This window comes from Tursiops truncatus, chromosome 4 (assembly GCF_011762595.2).
Source record: "Tursiops truncatus isolate mTurTru1 chromosome 4, mTurTru1.mat.Y, whole genome shotgun sequence".
Classification (NCBI taxonomy): domain Eukaryota; kingdom Metazoa; phylum Chordata; class Mammalia; order Artiodactyla; family Delphinidae; genus Tursiops; species Tursiops truncatus.
The window spans coordinates 71,720,686-71,739,224 of record NC_047037.1 but is presented as its reverse complement, the minus strand read 5'-3'; the positions used below and the strand labels follow the sequence as shown (position 1 = coordinate 71,739,224).

At 36.3% G+C, this 18,539-nt stretch overlaps 1 protein-coding gene across 4 annotated transcripts in view; it reads left to right on the top strand.

Moving 5' to 3' along the window:
* The window catches only part of PAK2 (p21 (RAC1) activated kinase 2), an 80,502-nt gene that overhangs the window by 46,657 nt on the left and 15,306 nt on the right, over positions 1-18,539 (top strand). For 3 of the 4 annotated variants that reach the window (XR_002173827.3, XM_019922821.3, XM_033855662.2), the window contains 5 exons: positions 9,386-9,486; positions 9,829-9,976; positions 11,546-11,577; positions 12,740-12,844; positions 13,906-14,038. Coding sequence is in view for 3 of the 4 variants with exons in the window: in XM_019922821.3 (XP_019778380.1) it covers positions 9,386-9,486; positions 9,829-9,976; positions 11,546-11,577; positions 12,740-12,844; positions 13,906-14,038 (519 nt within the window). In the remaining variant the exon portion in view is untranslated. Of the gene's footprint in view, positions 1-1,267; positions 1,436-9,385; positions 9,487-9,828; positions 9,977-11,545; positions 11,578-12,739; positions 12,845-13,905; positions 14,039-18,539 lie in introns of those variants that run through there. The other variant, XM_073804072.1, reaches the window with a different exon arrangement.

Here is an 18,539-nt window from a genome sequence, read left to right as displayed (position 1 = left end):
GAGTATTTGTGTGTATGTGTGTTATATAAAAACAAGTGAAATTAAACAGATTTTTAGGGTATTGTGCTTCAAGTTCTGCTTAATCATTTTCACTTCTTTTCTTTAACTCTTTATTCTATACTCCTAACATATATGAAACTTTCTATTAAATATCTGTAAATTTTTCAAAATTCCCAAGTTGAAAAATATGGCTTGGCCTTAGATACAACAGGAACCGGGAATTCTCCTGCTATATGTCTAGTTTTTCTGCTTTCTGTGTATCTGGTCATATTTCTTTCCTATATCAGACTGATTTTTTTTCTCTGTGTGTTGGGAAATACAGCCCTCAACAGTTCCTGGGCTTTATTTCTTACATTCACTGGTGAGAGACTGATTCTAAGGGTCCTAAGTCTGGCTTAGTTTATGTATTCACCCCTGAACCAATCAAACTGTCCGGGAGTGTGTGGGCAACTGTGGCTGACATGGCTTGAATTAGATGCCTACCTTGGACCAGTCATCTGTAATCAGGGTCATATAAGAAAATGGCGGGCTTCCCTGGTGGCGCAGTGGTTGAGAGTCCGCCTGCCGATGCAGGGGACATGGGTTCGTGCCCCGGTCTGGGAAGATCCCACATGCCGCGGAGCGGCTGGGCCCGGGAGCCATGGCTGCTGAGCCTGCGCGTCCGGAGCCTGTGCTCCACAACGGGAGAGGCCACAACAGTGAGAGGCCTGCGTACCGCAAAAAAAAAAAAAAAAAAAGAAAGAAAGAAAATGGCATCTTTCCCAACTATGTACATATCAGAAGTGGATACTGAGCAGATTTTATAAAAAGAAGAAACAAATACTTTTATATAGTGCATGAAATTGTATGTTTTTCTGTCAGCAGTTCAGAGCTGTATAAAGAGTCGTCAACTATTAGTTTATAGTTGGTTAATAAATATTTCCTCCTATATGCAGGATACCAAGTTAGAAGTCAAGGGACATAATAGAGAAAGTAGAACGCGTGACTTCAGGTTATTCACGGTCTAATGGAATATGAAAGATTGTTTATGAGAGATGTAAATGTGCATTTCAGTAAAGGTAGCAAAGCTTATATTAGGCTTAACAGTTGCATTTCCCTCTGCTCCTTTCCACGACCAATGTGTGCTGCCCTCCTACCATAGCCTATTAGGAGAATCTAATGGTTAAACATGCCTCTATTTACTCTCCCTCCCCAGACACAACTAAAATAACAGTAAAAAAAGAATTATTTTTTCTATCACAAGGACAAAGAGAATGGGAGAGGAGACAGTAGTATACAAGAGATTTCAATACATATTTGGAAGAGTGAAGTGGTGGAGAATGGTAACTGACTAAGCAGAACAGAGGAAGACATATCCTAAGTGTTTGCAGAGGGGAATGTTTATGAGAAGTGACCAGTTTCCCTTGTAAAAACCTCAGAGGCTCAGGATTTAGAGGTACACAATTTTGTGTGTGTGTGTGGTTGTGTGTAATACATAGGCTGAAAAGGGGGAATTAGTCGAATATCTATATAGGATGTGTTGAAGGCCCTCAGGGCCCCTCCTTTATCCCGTAGGCATGCAAATATAACTCCATGCTCTGGGAGAACAAAAGAACAAAAAGATATTTATATTTATTTGAGGAGAATTAAGTCTGAGAGTCTCCTTATTCTTGTAGAGGAGTCAGAAAAAGGTATAGAACCAAAATGAAAAAGGCAGATTCAGGAAAGTTAACATACTGAACTTCTTTCTTCTGCCCTGCTTTTAGAGCACTTGTACCTTGAGTCAAAGCCCTCAGACAAGAGAATGAATGATTTTTTTTCTGGATAAACAGAATGTCCTGGGGAGAAATATTTCAGATACTCCATACCATCCTTACCTTTAATGAAAAGCCTGACTTATCTCCCAGTTAACTTTTTAATACTTTTCTGTACGAGTAGACAGCAAAGCATCACCAGACATTTGAGTAAAACCCTTAACATAAGAGAGTCCAAAACAACAGGGGGCAAAATGTGAATGTAGAAGAAACAGGGAGGGAAAAAACCCCAGCATATACACACACATAAACTATATAATCTTCAAAGAGAGAAGATAAAGTGCATCCATGAAACAGGAAAAGTATTCTCAGAGAAAAAATGATCAGAGAACAATGAGAAATAATTATTGGAATATCAACAGTTAAGATTATCAACACAAACAAAAGATATCAATAGGCAAAGCATTGGAAGATAGTCAAGAAAATTTTCCCAGATTGTTGAAAGTACAAAGATGGAAAATATGAGAGAAAAGGTAACAGTTATAAGATCAGACCAGGATGGACTTATCTAACTAATAATGACAAAGAAAATAATTAAATAATAGAAAAAAATTTCCAGATCCGAAGAATATGATTTCTGGGTGGAGGCAGCTCACTGAGTGCTCAACACAGTGAAAGAATGAAGACCATATCAAATCACATCATCCTGAAGTTTCATTATACCACAGATAAGACGGCAAAACCTGTTATACTTCCACTCAAGATGGAGTAACAGGGACCAGATTTATCTCCCCATCTAAAAAAACTAAAACACTGGGAAAAAATGTACAAAACAACAGTTTTCAAGACATTGGACATCAAATAGTAAAGGAAAGTGATCCCAAAGAGATGGGAAACAAATGAGTTGAGTCCTATAATTGATGCAGCTTATTGCCTGAAGAGTTAGGGACAATTAAGTGGTCTCAAAAAGTTGAAAAACAGAACTGGGAATTTGGGGGTACCAAGGCTGCTAGTTTGTAGTCAGAGTATCAGAGAGTAAACAGCTGAACGGAGAGAGAGAAAAAGAGATCTGCAGAGGGTTCCCTTTGAGTCTTCAGTAGCACATGCATGTGAGGAAACTACCCAAAACTGGAGGGAAAAAACCACTAGAAATTATAAAAGGGAACAGCCTTTAAAGCTCACACAGGGCCCAGAATATTTCCTGTTCCCGCTATTCAGAGTACAAAATATTGGATAGAAGTTTTGCCTCAGTAGCAGGACAGAATTAGCCCTAGATAAAATGCTGCTCTAGCCCTGCCTAACAAAACTTTAAAAATAATACCTAAAAGGATCAACTGTTTCTAAATTTGTTTCTCTCCTATATGAGTAGACAGCTAAGAATCACCTATCTATGTCCCAGAACAAAGTTCACAAATATTTATAGGAATGCAAAAATATCTGCACCTAACAAGGAAAAAATGTCAGCTTGGTATCCAATCAATATTTGTAAATAAATATGAGTAAATGAGTAAAATCCAGTCAATATTTGTAAATAAATATGAGTAAATAAGTAAAATCCATCAATTGGAATCAATACCAGAATAACACAGGTGATAGAATTAGTAGGCATGTACATTAAAATATTTAAATAACTGTATCCTATATGTTGAAGAACCCAAAGGAAGGATTCAGCATATTAAGGAAAAGCAAAGGAAGAGAGAAAAAAGAACAAATCAAAATTCTAGAGTTGGAAAATACACTGGACAAAACTAACAGTAGACTAGACATTGCAGATTTAAAAGATTAGTGAATTTGAAGACCATGGCAATAGAAACCATCAAAATAAAACTTGGAGAAAAAAGACTGAAAAAGTGAACAACCATGGGACAACTTCATGCAGACTAATGTAAGTATAACTGAAGTCTCTAAAGGAGGGAAGGAGAGACATTTAGAAAACAATACTTACAATAAGGACCTACTGTATAGCACAGGGAACTCTACTCAGTACTCTGTAATGACCTATATGGGAAAAGAATCTAAAAAAGAGTGGATACATGTATATGTATAACTGATTCACTTTGCTGTACACCTGAAACTAACATAACATTGTAAATCAGCTATACTCCAATAAAAATTATTTTAAAAAAAACTTAAAAAGAAAACTTTAAACAATGGCTGATTTTTTCCCCCAAAATTTAATGGACACTATAAACCCACAGATTCAAGAAGTTCAGTAGATTCTGAGCACAGGAAACATGATGAAAACTGCACAAAAGCACATAATCATTGTTTAAAACCAGTGATAGAAAAATCTTAAAAGCATCCAGACCTTAGGCTCAATTTTCTTTTTTTTTAATAGTTTTATTTTATTTTATTTTATTTATTTTTGTCTGTGTTGGGTCTTTGCTGCTGTGCACGGGCTTTCTGTATTTGTGGCGAGCAAGAGCTACTCGTTGTGGTGTGCGGGCTTCTCATTGCGGTGGCTTCTCTTGTGGAGCATGGGCTCTAGGCCCACGAGCTTCAGTATTCAGTAGTTGCAGCATGCAGGCTCAGTAGTTGTGGCTTGTGGGCTCTAGAGCCCAGGGTCAGTAGTTGTGGCGCACAGGTTTAGTTGCTCTGCAGCATGTGGGATCTCCCCATACCAGGGATCGAACCCATGTCCCCTGCATTGGCAGGTGGATTCTTAACCATTGCGCCATCAGGGAAGTCCATAGGCTCAATTTTCTGTGAACCTAAAACTGCTCTAAAAAAGTCTGTTTAAAAAACAACGCTGTCAGAAAGAAAAGACACATATAGAAGGGGGAAAAAGGTAATTATAAAAAAAATACGTAGTTAATCCAAAAGAAGAAAAATAGGAAGTGGGAACAAAGGATAGATAGAGATGATTATAAAACAAATGAAAGAATGGTGGGTTTAAACCTAACTATAGCAATCCCATTAAATGTTACTGATCTAGACACCCTGTTTAAAAGACAGAGATTAACAGATTGCTAAAGCAGACCTAAATTTATATGCAACCTATAAGAAACCCACTTTAAAAATATAAAGCCACAAAATAGGTTAAAATAAAATAATTTTTTTAGGACTTCCCTGGTGGCGCAGTGGTTGAGAGTCCACCTGCCGATGCAGGGGACGCAGGATCGTGCCCCCATCCAGGAGGATCCCACATGCCGCGGAGCGGTTGGGCCCGTGAGCCATGGCCGCTGAGCCTGCACGTCCAGAGCCTGTGCCCCGCAACGGGAGAGGCCATAGCAGTGAGAGGCCCGTGTACCGTAAAAAAAAAAAAAAAAAAAAATTTTTTTTAAAGTATGCTAACAATGGGACTTCCCTGGTGGTGCAGTGGATAAGACTCCACACTCCCAATGCAGGGGGCCAGGGTTTGATCCCTGGTCAGGGAACTAGATCCCACATGCATGCTGCAACTAAGAGTTCACATGCCACAACTAAGGAGGCCACATGCCGCATCTAAGGAGCCGGCAAGCCGCAACTAAGACCCGGTGCAACCAAATAAATAAATAATTTTTTTAAAGACTGTGAGCAGCTTCAAAAAAAAAAAAAAAGAGAGCACTGGTGCTTTTAAAAAAAAAATAAAGTATGCTAACAATGAAAAAAAGCTGGATGGGCTTTGTTAGTATCAGACAAAGTAGATTTTAGAGCAAGAAATAGTCCTCTAGTTAAGGGATAAGGAATAATTCATTTTATAATGATAATAGGGTCTATTCATCAATATGGTGTAATAGAGCTAAACATTTATGCACTTAATAGCAGAGCTTCAAAATACATGAAACAAAAAACAGAGTTCAAGAAGAAATAGACAAGTACAGTTATAGTTGGAAATTCCAGTACACTTTCACAATAATTGGTAGAACAAGTAGACAGAAAATTGCTAAAACTATCAGCCAACTTGACCAATTGACCTTTATAGAATATTCCATTCTTTTTAAGTGAACGTGGAACATCTACAAAGATGTATTCTGTGGCCATTTTTTAAAGTCTTTATAAATTTAGGAAGATTCAAATCACAAAGTATATTCTGTGACCACAGTGTAATTAAGTTAGAAATCAGTAGCAGAAAGATCCCTGGAAATATTTGGAAAGTAAATAAAAGCACTTCCAAATAAATGAAGAAATTAAAAGAATATTTAGGAAATACATTAAACTGAATGAAAATGAAAATTCAAGACATCTATATCTGCATGATGCTGCTAAAGCAGTACTTAGAGGACATTTATAGTATTTAAAACATCCATATTAGAAAAGAAAGATTTCAAATCAGTGATTTCAGCTAAGCCATTTTAATAAACTAGAAGGGAAGAACAGGTGAGATCCAGAGTAAGTAGATGAAAAGAAATCAGTGAAATAAAAAAAAAATACAGAAAAATCAATGAAATAAAAAGTGAATTCGTTGAAAATATCAATAAAATAGGTGAACCTTTAGCAAGACTGACAGGGTAGTCGGGAGGCAGAAAAGACACAAATTATCAATATTTAGAATGACAGAGATGGTATCTCTATACATTTTACAGATATTAAAAAGAAGGTAGTATTATGAACAAATATACAGATAAATTCAACACATTAAAGTGAAAAAATTTCTTGAAAGACACAAGTTTTTCAAAACTCACTCAAAAAAAAAAAAAACGTAACCTGAAAACCCTATATTTCTTAGGAAAATTTAGTTTATAGTTACTAGCCTTCCCACAAAGACTCAGATGGCTCCATTGGTGAATTTTACCAAGCATTTGAGGTAGAAACATTACCAATTCTACACAAACTTCTAGAAAATTGAATAGGAAGGAATACTTCCGAAATCATTTTATGAGACCAGCATTACTCATACCCCAACCAAAGACATTACAAGAGAAGAAAGCTACACACCAATATCCTTCATTAACATAGATGCAAAATCTTAGCAAGATTTTAGTAATTACAACCCAACAGTATACAAAAAGAGTAATACATCATGACCAAGTGGATTTCATTTCAGTAATGCAGGGTTGGTGTAACATTCGGAAATCAATCAGTGTAATTTACTATATTAACAAAATTTAAAAGGTGAACCACACATTCATCTCAATAGATGTAGAAAAAGCATTTGATGAAATCCAATATTCATTTCTGATCAAAGCATTCAGCAAATTTGAAATAGAAGGAAATACCTTTAACTTCTTTGAAAAACTTACCTCTGGTATCAAACTTGGTGGAGAAAAAATGGCTTTTGCTACTTAGATTAGGAAAAGTACAAAGATTTCCCTTTCACCACTTTTATTCAACAGTGTGCTAGAGGTTCTAGCCAGTGCAACAAGGCAAGAAAAATAAATGAAAGGAATCCAGAGTGGGAAGGAAGAAGTAAAGCTGTCTTTATTCACCAGCAACATAATTGAAATTTTTTTTTTTTTTTTTTTTTTTTTTTTGTGGTACGCGGGCCTCTCACTGTTGTGGCCTCTCCCGTTGCAGAGCACAGGCTCCGGATACGCAGGCTCAGCGGCCATGGCTCACGGGCCCAGCCGCTCCACGGCATGTGGGATCTTCCTGGACCGGGACATGAACTGTGTCCCCTGCATCGGCAGGCGGACTCTCAACCACTGCGCCACCAGGGAAGCCCGAAATTTTATAGGAAATTCTGTGATAGCTACAAAATGCTACTGGAAGAAAAAGTAAGGCTTAATATTAATAGTAAGGTTTCAGGATATAAGATCAGTATTTAAGAATCAATTGTGTTTCTCTATGCCATCAATGAACAATTGAAATTTAAAAAGCTATATGTACCATTTGCAGTAGCATCAGACCTTTTGAAATACTGTGGCAGAAATCAGACAAAAGCAGTAACAGATCTGTACAATGATAACTTATAAAACATTGCTGAGAGAAATGAAAGAAGACCTAAATAAGTGGAGAGAGTCACTATTTTCATGGATTAGAAGGCACAATATTGCTAATAAATCAGTTCTCCCTAAAATGATCTATCGATTCAGTGCAGTCTAAATCAAAACCCCAGCAGGATTTTTTTTGAAAATTATCAAGATTATTCTAAAATTCACATGGAAATGCAAAAGACCTAGAATACAGCCAAACAATTTTTTAAAAAAGAAAAGGTCGGGGACTTCCCTGGTGGTCCAGTGGTAAAGAATCTGCCTTCCGACGCAGGGACGTGGGTTTGATCCCTGGTTGGGGAACTAAGATCCCACATGCCACAGGGCAACTAAGCCTGTGCACCACAACTGCTGAGCTCGTGCACCTCAACCAGAGAGCCCACGTGCTGCAAACTACAGAGCCCACGCACTCTGGAGCCCGCATGCCCTGGAGCCTGCACGCCACAACTAGAGAGAAAAAACCCGCACACCACAACTAGAGAGAAGCCCGAGTGCCACAGCTGGGGAGAAGCCCGCACACCGCATCGAAAGATCCCGCATGCTGCAACTAAGACCCGATGCAGCTGAAAAAAATAAAGAAAATAAATTTTAAAAAATAAAAATAAAAAATATATGTATAAAACAAGAAAAACATGTGAATTCCTTTTAAAAAATAAATTAAAAAAAAAAGAAAGAAAAGGTCACAAGGCTTATACTGTGTAGTTTCAATGCTTATTATAAAACTACAGTAATCCAGGCAGTCTTACACTATTGGCATAAGATAAAGAGATTATTGCAAGAGAGTTGAACATCCAGAAATAGACCTGTGCATATATATATGCTCAGCTGATTTTCAACAGTGGTTCAGAATGAGAAAATGGCTTTGGCCTTCTAAATAGAAGAAATTAGAAGAAATTCAAAGGGGGATGGTATTTTCAACCTAAATACATATATAGTTAGTCAAGAACTATCATATATAGTTAGTCAAGAACTATAAATTAAAACAAAGGTGTATACCAGAAGAGGAGAACACAGGATACAGAAAATAGATTCTAGCACAGCATAAAAGTGAAGGAATGACCTAGGACCAATAGCTGTGCCAGAAGCCTCCGCATGATAAACCACTGCAGATTAGAGCAAGAGGATCTGAGAGCAAGGTGTCTAGGTGGGGGAAAAAAAGGAACTGATGTGTTTGAATTTACAGAGAATATTATTGATAGGTGTGTGGCAGCAATGTTGTAAAAATAATTGGCAGAACCACAGAAGAACTGGGAAATCTTAAAATGTAACAGTTATTAATGTCAATAAAAAGGAAGAGTTAAGAGTTGCTGCACAAGAAAGGTGATGTGGTCCTTGTAAACTGTTTATATGGTGTATATTATCCATAGTCATAGTAATGTAAATTGCTCTTTCTAGATGAGTATAGCTCACTGGAAATAGGACTTGATAGACTTTGTTTTCCAGATTGTTCGGCATCTGAGGTGTAGTTCTTTATTTATGAGAGAACTGATAATCTAAGGGGCTCTCTCTTCTGCCCTGAGGGCTTTTATTCAGGCCTGGTGCTGGGTCAGTCTGTGCGCCTCTTTAAGCAGAACACAGGTTGACACCCTCCCCCTCCTCCCCCCTCCCCCAACCCTGGCCCTTGATGACAGAATAGGTTTCTGTACTTGATTTATCAATTTCCTATCAGCCAATGTTTTTAGGGAAAATTTCTTTTTTAGAATAATTTTATTCCTAGTCTGTTTTGGGAAAACTATAAACATGATTATAAGTACCTTTATTAATCTTGTTTAAAGAGGCTCTTTTTTTAATGCCCTCTAGGAAGTAAGAAGAAAGAGAAGGAAAGGCCAGAAATTTCTCCTCCATCGGATTTTGAGCACACCATCCATGTTGGCTTTGATGCTGTTACTGGAGAATTCACTGTAAGTTTACCAAGTTGAGACTCATTTATAAAGCAGTACTCAAACCTTTCCTTTCAGTATTAAATTTGAAATTAACTTTTCCATCCACACGTTAACTGTGAATTCTTAGTGCTTTTCTCTTCTTACAAAAGTGTTTGTGTTTAGATGTGTTCTTTTCCTAGGGAGCTGAGCCTATTGATTATAATTTGCAAAATAGATTTAGAAAACCAGACATTTTTTAGAATTTAGTCATACCTACAATTATGTAGATTGATTTGTTTTATATATTTTCTAACTTTCCTCTGGAAATTGATCTAATTAGAGCAATTCAAAACAACTAATTTCTGAATATCTTTTTGTTAGGGCATGCCAGAACAGTGGGCTCGATTATTACAGACCTCCAATATCACCAAACTAGAGCAAAAGAAGAATCCTCAGGCTGTGCTGGATGTCTTAAAGTTCTATGACTCCAACACAGTGAAGCAGAAATATCTGAGCTTTACTCCTCCTGGTAAGACATCAGACCATGGTAAAAGGCTGACTTAAATGGGATTGTAGAGTTGTGGAGCACTTCTGGATAAAAAGATTGCTTCTGGAAAAATTAAAAAGCTAAGCTACTTTTTTCCCTGCATACATCCTGCCTTTTGTAAACTCATTGTGGCAGTTCTTATGTATAATTTGGAGTCTGGGGATTATATTAATCTCTTAGTTTTGCCAAAAGTGGGTGTTTGGGCCTTTTGTTTGTTTTTTTCTCTTTACTGTTTTTGAATGAGTTCAGCAATAGAAGGGAAAGAGGCTGAGTTATAGGCATGTTTGTACTAGAAATATATTTATTGTCAGTGGGACAGGTTGTTTTACTATATATAAACGCACAGACTTTGAAGTAAAAAATGTTTGCTCAAAAATTGAAACTCATCACATATATAAACATAAAATGAGCGTTAGAACTAAAAGTATTTTTTCTCAGAATTGGAATATCATCAGGTAAGAATTGGAGAATAGTGGGGTTTTTTAAGTTTATTTGTTCAAATAAGGATTAGAATAAAACCCATACATTACAGTTGATTGTGGTATCTCTTGCATCTCTTATTATTTAGGCTTCCCCTCCCTCACGTTGATTGCTCTCGTGCTCTCCTTTTATTGCAGTTTATTTGTTAAAGAAACAGAATCATTTGTCCTGTTTACCTCAGTGTAGATTTTGCTAATTACATCACAGGTTATTATTTAATATGTTTCTCTGTCCTCTCAAGTCATACATGTAGTTGTAAAAAACAATATGATTGAGCTAAAAATCATACATTTAGTTTTAATTAATTGTACTTATTTGATTGCATTCTCGTAGAAATAAGGGCTGTGTTGAAGGAAGAAATAGAGCCCACTTGGTAAATCTTGACCTTTTTTACATAGTCTAGTACAACATTAGCAAAAGGTCAGATTTGTCCCCAACTTTCTTGTCAACTTCTAAGTCTGTGTAAATGAATAATCTTTTTTTTAATCAGTGTTTGAACAGAGATGGTATATTCATGTGTGTGTGTGTCTGGTCATTTTAAAAGGTAAAACAAAACTTGCTCTTCTAAACTCCAGAATGAATATTGTGGTATTTAGTCTTTATGAACTGTGTTTTGTCTTCAGGGATTTGCTTTCATACTGATCAAAATTTATGTCAGTAATTTTCCTTTGCAGAGTTACTGTTGGTTTCTTTAAGTTCCTTGATAGGCAGTTTGCTGGAGAAAAATATCATTATGAATAGACTTCTGTCTTATTTTAAGAAATGCAGGTATAGTTTCAAATAAAATTTTTTTATTAAGGTATAATTTCATGCTGCAAAAATCACCCACTTGAAGTATACAATTCAATGATTTTTAGCAAATTTACGGAGTTCCATTAAATTTGAGGTTTATAATGTGTAAATTCTTGTTTGAATACTGATATTGTTTTTCTCAAGACTTAATTCAACTTAAAATGAAATCAGTCTAAGAACTTTTTACTTGCTCTGCTTTATCTTTTTTTCCTTTTATTGTATAAAATTGTTTTATTTTTTGAATTGTTAACTTAGCATTATTTTCTGTTTTGTATTCAGAGAAAGATGGCTTCCCGTCTGGAACACCAGCAGTAAGTTAATATGTTATTTCTTATAGCTCTTGTTCTAATTTAAGTTACCCCAAACAAGTCTCAGTTTTTATTTTACTTTCTGAAATAAATTACAGCCTCCAGAAATAGCTACTTAATATTGATACATGTTTTTAGCTAGCCACTTGATTATTTGAGGAAGCCATATTAAGCAAATAGAATTTCCTCAGATGATGCTTAAAGTAACTAAAGCTTATGATCTTTAGAGCAGTTTAGCTACATTTGATAATGTTTCCATATATAAACATGAACACAAAGAACTTGCCAGCATTTTCCTCTGGCATCATCCTACTGAATATAGACTATGGAAATATACTGAACAATAGAAGCCTGTCAGAATCTTCAGAGTTGTCTGAAACTTTATCTAAGTTATCATGTAAGCACAAATACCTCTTGCAAACAGTAGCTATTTTATTTTCAATTCCTCAATTAGGAGGACACAGTCTCCGGGAGTTATTTGAAGACTATATGTAATAACATGTAAAGTACCTACTTAGCATACACCTAGCATATAATAAGCTCTGTATAAAGGATAATGCCTTCCTCTTTTGCTTTGTTAGTCACAACTTCTGGTGAATCTAGCTGTTTTAAATAGCCAGAAATCTCTGACTTATACAAAGTCCAGAGGATTTTTGTTTTTGGTCTTAACAAATTGTTTACTTTTTGGGCTTGTTAAAACGGTATAAAATTCTCTATAAAAGGTATGAATTCCCTCTTAAGAATACTTGGTATTTACTGTATACATTTGTTTCATAAACTTTTCTGTAACATATAGAATTACCTTTACTTTTTTTTTTTTTTTTTGTGGTATGTGGGCCTCTCACTGTTGTGGCCTCTCCCATTGCGGAGCACAGGCTCCAGACGTGCAGGCTCAGCGACCATGGCTCACAGTCCTAGCCGCTCTGCGGCATGTGGGATCTTCCCGGACCGGGGCACGAACCCGTGTCCCCTGCATCGGCAGGTGGACTCTAAACCACTGCGCTACCAGGGAAGCCCCTACCTTTACTTTTTAAATGATTAGATTAGAACCAGTGAGGTTTTATTGCTTTGAAATGAGCTATTAAATATTTTTTCAAGTATGGTGAAAAAGAGAGATAGTCATATTTGACTTGTCTTCCTCACTTTGCTCCTGTGATAAATGCAGCTGAATACCAAGGGTTCGGAAACAGCAGTAGTAACAGAAGAAGACGATGATGATGAAGAGACTCCTCCTCCTGTTATTGCCCCACGACCAGATCATACAAAATCAGTGAGTTTCTGATTAGTGAATTGGGTTGTGTGTGTCTGTGTGTTTTAAAAAGCAGTCTGTATTTAACTTCCAGTGATTAATTTTTTAAAAGTCCTCAGGCTTAAAATGTTTTACTATCGGATATTTGACTAGGAGATCTTTACCTAAACACCACTCATCAAAAAACTAGTTTTTTGAAAATTAAAACCGAATGGATTCTTTAAAAGTTAAAATACTTTTCTCATTTTGTTTTCTTTCTGTATTACACCATCTGTTCCAGAGAACTCATCTGTTTCTCTGCCTCTTTCTGTTTATCTCAGTGCAGAAAAGTACTGTATCTAAAACTTGGATCTTACCTTTTATCCAAAGTACGTATTTAACTCCCATTTAACATTTCTCTTAAAGCCTTGGTATCATTCAAGAGGCTGCCGAGAGTGAAGTTTCTAACAGATATGGGAGAATTTTAATAATAAAAACCTTAGACAGAGACAGAAAGAGTCCTGTCCCTCTCCCTGTACTAATACAAATGAAGTCCAGGGAGCATGATGAAGTGTTGGCACAATAGGTGGGTAAGGCTCCAAGGACTGCCAATGGATCCTCATCTAATGATAGAGAGCTCTATTTTCTTTACCACTTAGAACTGGCTGTTTGAAATGAAATGGTAGATATTATATTTGTATAAAAAAATTTTGTGGAAATTAATAATAGTTATTTCAACATCAGGGTTTCTTTGCTCCTTATTTCTCTCTTGTAGAAAAAATATGACTTTTAACTTGTACTTCTTTTTGCTTCATTTCTGGCATATTATTTTCAATCTGGTTACACTTAAATTTCATTCACAGACCTGCTGTTTTGCTAGACAGACTTTTAAAATATATACATGACGTGCCAAAGAAAAATGTTTCACATTGCATCTTAGTTACCAGTCTTTCATAAGACAAGTCTGAAAATACTATTCTCATTCTTTAGAACACTGAGGACAACTTAGTTTTTGTCAAAAATCAAAGAACTGAACAGTGTGCCAGTAAGAATACCTAAAAATATTTTTCCTCAAGTCTCGGTAATTAACTGTTTCTCTGCAGATTTATACACGGTCTGTAATTGATCCTATTCCTGCACCAGTTGGTGATTCTAATGTTGATAGTGGTGCCAAGACTTCAGACAAACAGAAAAAGAAGGCCAAAATGACAGATGAAGAGATTATGGAGAAATTAAGTATGTTAACTACATTTTACATTATTCTTAAATTGTTAACAGCCCCTGAAACATTTGGCCCAGGTGGATCTTGATTTATGTCTTATATGTTGGCTTAAGACATAAAAAATAAATTGTTTTCTTCTAGGAACAACAGCTTCAATTAATGTAGTAAAGCCAAAATAATACTGTTCTTTGCTTTCTTATTATTATGTGCTGGCTAGTGAGCAGCATCTTTGCAAAATAGTCAGTACCTTGGGGAGCAATACTTCTTCTCAAAGGGCCAAATCTATGGGTCCTAGTTGGAAACTTTATCAAAGGAAGTTTGTATATATTTATGCACACCTGTAGAATAAAATATGCCCCTAAATAACTAAACAAAATGGCCTATATAGATAATATGTGTAAGCATAAAATATATTTTTTTCTCTTCTTCTTTTTCATCCATCAGCTATCATTGGCCTGGATCAAGCACTGGAAATAATACACACAGTGCCAGAGAGGGTAGCAATAACATCTCACTACAAGTCTATAGCAACTTTAGTTATAAAGGATACTGACCTAGAGGGATCAAGGAAAAATATTATATATTGGCAGTAGGCTTGAGGTTGGGTACCTATGTAAAACTGGATTATATCTGTGAATTTCTTTGATATGCCCCTCTCTCTTTTTACCTAGTGAAAGTTTAAGTGAAAATTTAGTGTGGTTTTCTCATGTTTTGACTTACTGTTAATATGAATATAAGTTAGAGTTTTATGTACGATATCCTAATTTTAAAATCTGTTTCTCAAGAAAAATCTCAAACAAACAACCTAACCTTACACCTAAAGCAACTAGAGAAAGAAGAACAAACAAAACCTAAAGTTAGTAGAAGGAAAGAAATCATAAAGATCAGAGCAGAAATAAATGAAATAGAGACAAAGAAGACAGTAGCAAAGATCAATAAAACTAAAAGCTGGTTCTTTGAAAAAATACACAAAATTGATAAACTTTAGCCAGACTCATCAAGAAAAAAAGGGACTGGACTCAAATCAATAAAATTAGAAAAGAAAAAGGGGAAGTTACAATGGACACCACAGAAATACAAAGGATCATAAGAGACTACTACAAGCAACTATATGCCAATAAAATGGACAACCTGGAAGAAATGGACAAATTCTTAGAAAAATACAACCTTCCAAGACTAAACCAGGAAGAAATAGAAAATATGAACAGACCAATCACAAGCACTGAAATTGAAACTGTGATTTAAAAACTCCCAACAAACAAAAGTCCAAGACCTGATGGCTTCACAGGCGAATTCCATCAGACATTTACAGAAGAGCTAACTCCTGTCCTTCTGAAACTGTTCCAAAAAATTGCAGAGGAAGGAAAACTCTTAAACTCATTCTGTGAGGCCACCATCACCCTGACACCAAAACCAGAGAAAGATACCACAAAAGAAGAAAATTACAGCCAGTATCACTGATGAGCATATCACTGATGCAAAAATAATCAACAAAATACTAGCAGTCCAGATCCAATAATACTGTAAAAGTATCATACACCATGATCAATTGGTATTTATCCCAGGGTTGCAAGGATTTTTCAGTATCCACAAATCAAGCAGTGTGATACACCACACCCACAAATTGAAGAATAAAAACCATATGATCATCTCAACAGATGCAGAAAAAGCTTTTGACAAAATTCGGCACACATATATGATAAAAAACTCTCCAGAAAGTGGGCATAGAGGGAACATAGCTCAACATAATAAAGGGCATATACTACAAACCTAGAGCTAATATCACACTCAATGGTGAAAAGCTGAAAGCATTTCCTCTAAGATCAGGAACAAGACAAGGATGTCCACTCTCACCACTATTATTCAGCGTAGTTTTGGAAGTCCTAGCTACAGCAGTCAGAGAAGAAAAAGAAATAAAAGGTATCCAGACTGGAAAACAAGAAGTTAAACTGTCACTGTTTGCAGATGACATGATAGTATGCATAGTAGATCCTAAAGATGCTACCAGAAAACTACTAGAGCTAATCAATGAATTTGGTAAAGTTACAGGTTACAAAATTAATACACAGAAATCTGTTGCATTTCTATACACTGACAACGAAAGATCAGAAAGAGAAATTCAAGAAACAATCCCATTTACCATTGCATCAAAAGAATAAAATACCTAGGAGTAAACCTACCTAAGGAGACAAAAGACCTGTACTCCGAAAACTATACAACGCTGATGAAAGAAATCAAAGAAGACAAACAGATGGAAAGATACACCATGTTCGTGGATTGGAAGAATCAATATTGTCAAAATGACTATACTACCCAAGGCAATCTACAGATTCATTGCAATCCCTATCAAATTACCAATGGCATTTTTCACAGAACTAGAACAAGAAAATCATAAAATTTGTATGGAGACACAAAAGACCCCAAATAGCCAAGGCAATCTGGAGAAGGAAAAACGGAACTGGAGGAATCAGGCTCCCTGACTTCAGACTATACTACAAAGCTACAGTCATCAAAACAGTATGGTACTGGCACACAAATAGAAATATAGATCAGTGGAACAGGATAGAAAGCCCAGAAATAAACCCATGCACCTGTGATCAATTAATCTACAACAAAGGAGGCAAGACTACACAATGGTGGAAAGACAGTCTCTTAAATGGTTGCAGGAAAACTGGACAGCTACATGTAAAAAAATGAAATTAGATCATTCTTTAGCACCATATACAAAAATAAGCTCAAAAATGGATTAAAGACCTAAATGTGAGACTGGACACTCTAAAATTCCTAGAGGAAAACATAAGCAGAACACTCTCTGACATAAATTGCAACAATATCTTTTTCGATCTGTCTCCCAGAATAATGGAAATAAAAACAAAAATAAACAAATGGGACCTAATTAAACTCAAAAGCTTTTGCCCAGCAAAGGAAACCATAAACAAAACGAAAAGACAACCCACAGATTGGGAGAAAATATTTGCAAATGATGTGACTAACAAGGGATTAGTCTCCAAAATTTACAAACAGTTCGTGAGGCTTAATATCAGAACAAACAACCCAATCAAAAAATGGGCAGAAGACCTAAATAGGTATTTCTCCAAGAAGACACAGGTGGCCGAGAGACACATGAAAAGATGTTCAACATCACTAATTATTAGAGAAATGCAAGTCAAAACTACAATGAGATATCACCTCACACCAGTCAAAAATGGCTTTCATCAAAAAATCCACAAACAATAAATGCTGGAGAGGGTGCGGAGAGATGGGAACCCTCCTACACTGTTGGTGAGAATGTGAATTGGAACAACACTATGGAGAACAGTATAGAAGTTCCTTAAAAACCTGGAAGTAGAGCTACCACATGACACTACAGTCCCACTCCTGGGCATATACCTGGAGAAAAACATGGTCCGAAAGGGTGCATTCACCCCAGTGTTCATTGGAACACTGTTTATGATAGCTAAGACATGGAAGCAACCTAAATGTCCATCGACAGAGGAATGGATAAAGAAGATGTGGTATGTACATACAGTGGAATATTACTCAGCCATTAAAAAGAATGAAATAATGCCATTTGCAGCACCACGGATGGACCTAGAGATTGTTATATTGAGTGAAGTAAGTCAGAGAAAGAGAAATATCGTATGATATCCCTTATGTGGGCAATCTAAAAAGAAATGATACAAATGAACTTATTTACAAAACAGAAACAGACTCACAGACTTAGAGAATGAACTTACGGTTACCAGGGGGGAAGAATGGGGGAAGGGATAGTTAGGGAGTTTGGAATTGTCATGTAGACACTGCTATATTTAAAATGGATAACCAGGGACTTCCCTGGTAGTACAGTGGTTTAGAATCCACCTGCCAATTCAGGGGACATGGATTCGATCAGTTGTCCGGGAAGATCCCACATGCCACGGAACAACTAAGCCCATGTGCCACAACTACTGAGCCTGCGTGCCACAACTACTGAAGCCTGCACTCCTAGAGCCCGTGCTCCACAACAAGAGAAGCCACAGCAATGAGAAGTCTGTGCACCGCAACAAAGAGTAGCCCCCGCTCACCGCAACTAGAGAAAGCCCTCGTGTAGCAACGAAGACCCAACACAACCAAAAATTAAAAAAATTTTTTTTAATTAAAAAAAAAAAAAACTATAACCAACAAAGACCTACTGTATAGCACAGGGAACTCTGCCCAATGTTACGTGGCAGCCTGGATGGAAGGGGAGTTTGGGGGAGGAGAATGGGTACATGTATATGTATGGCTGAGTCCCTTTGCTGTGCACCTGAAACTATCACAACATTGTTAATCAGCTATACTCCAATGTAAAATTAAAAGTTAAATAAAGTAAAATAAAACCTGTTTCTTAGTTGTGACATAGTGAACTTTCCTAAAACAGATGTATGATTAGTTCACATTAGAGTAATGTTTATAGTAATAAGTGATTTCCTAAATATATTGAAAGATACAAGATATATGAGAAGAGTCAGAAAAGCCATTTAGGGTTTTTCATTT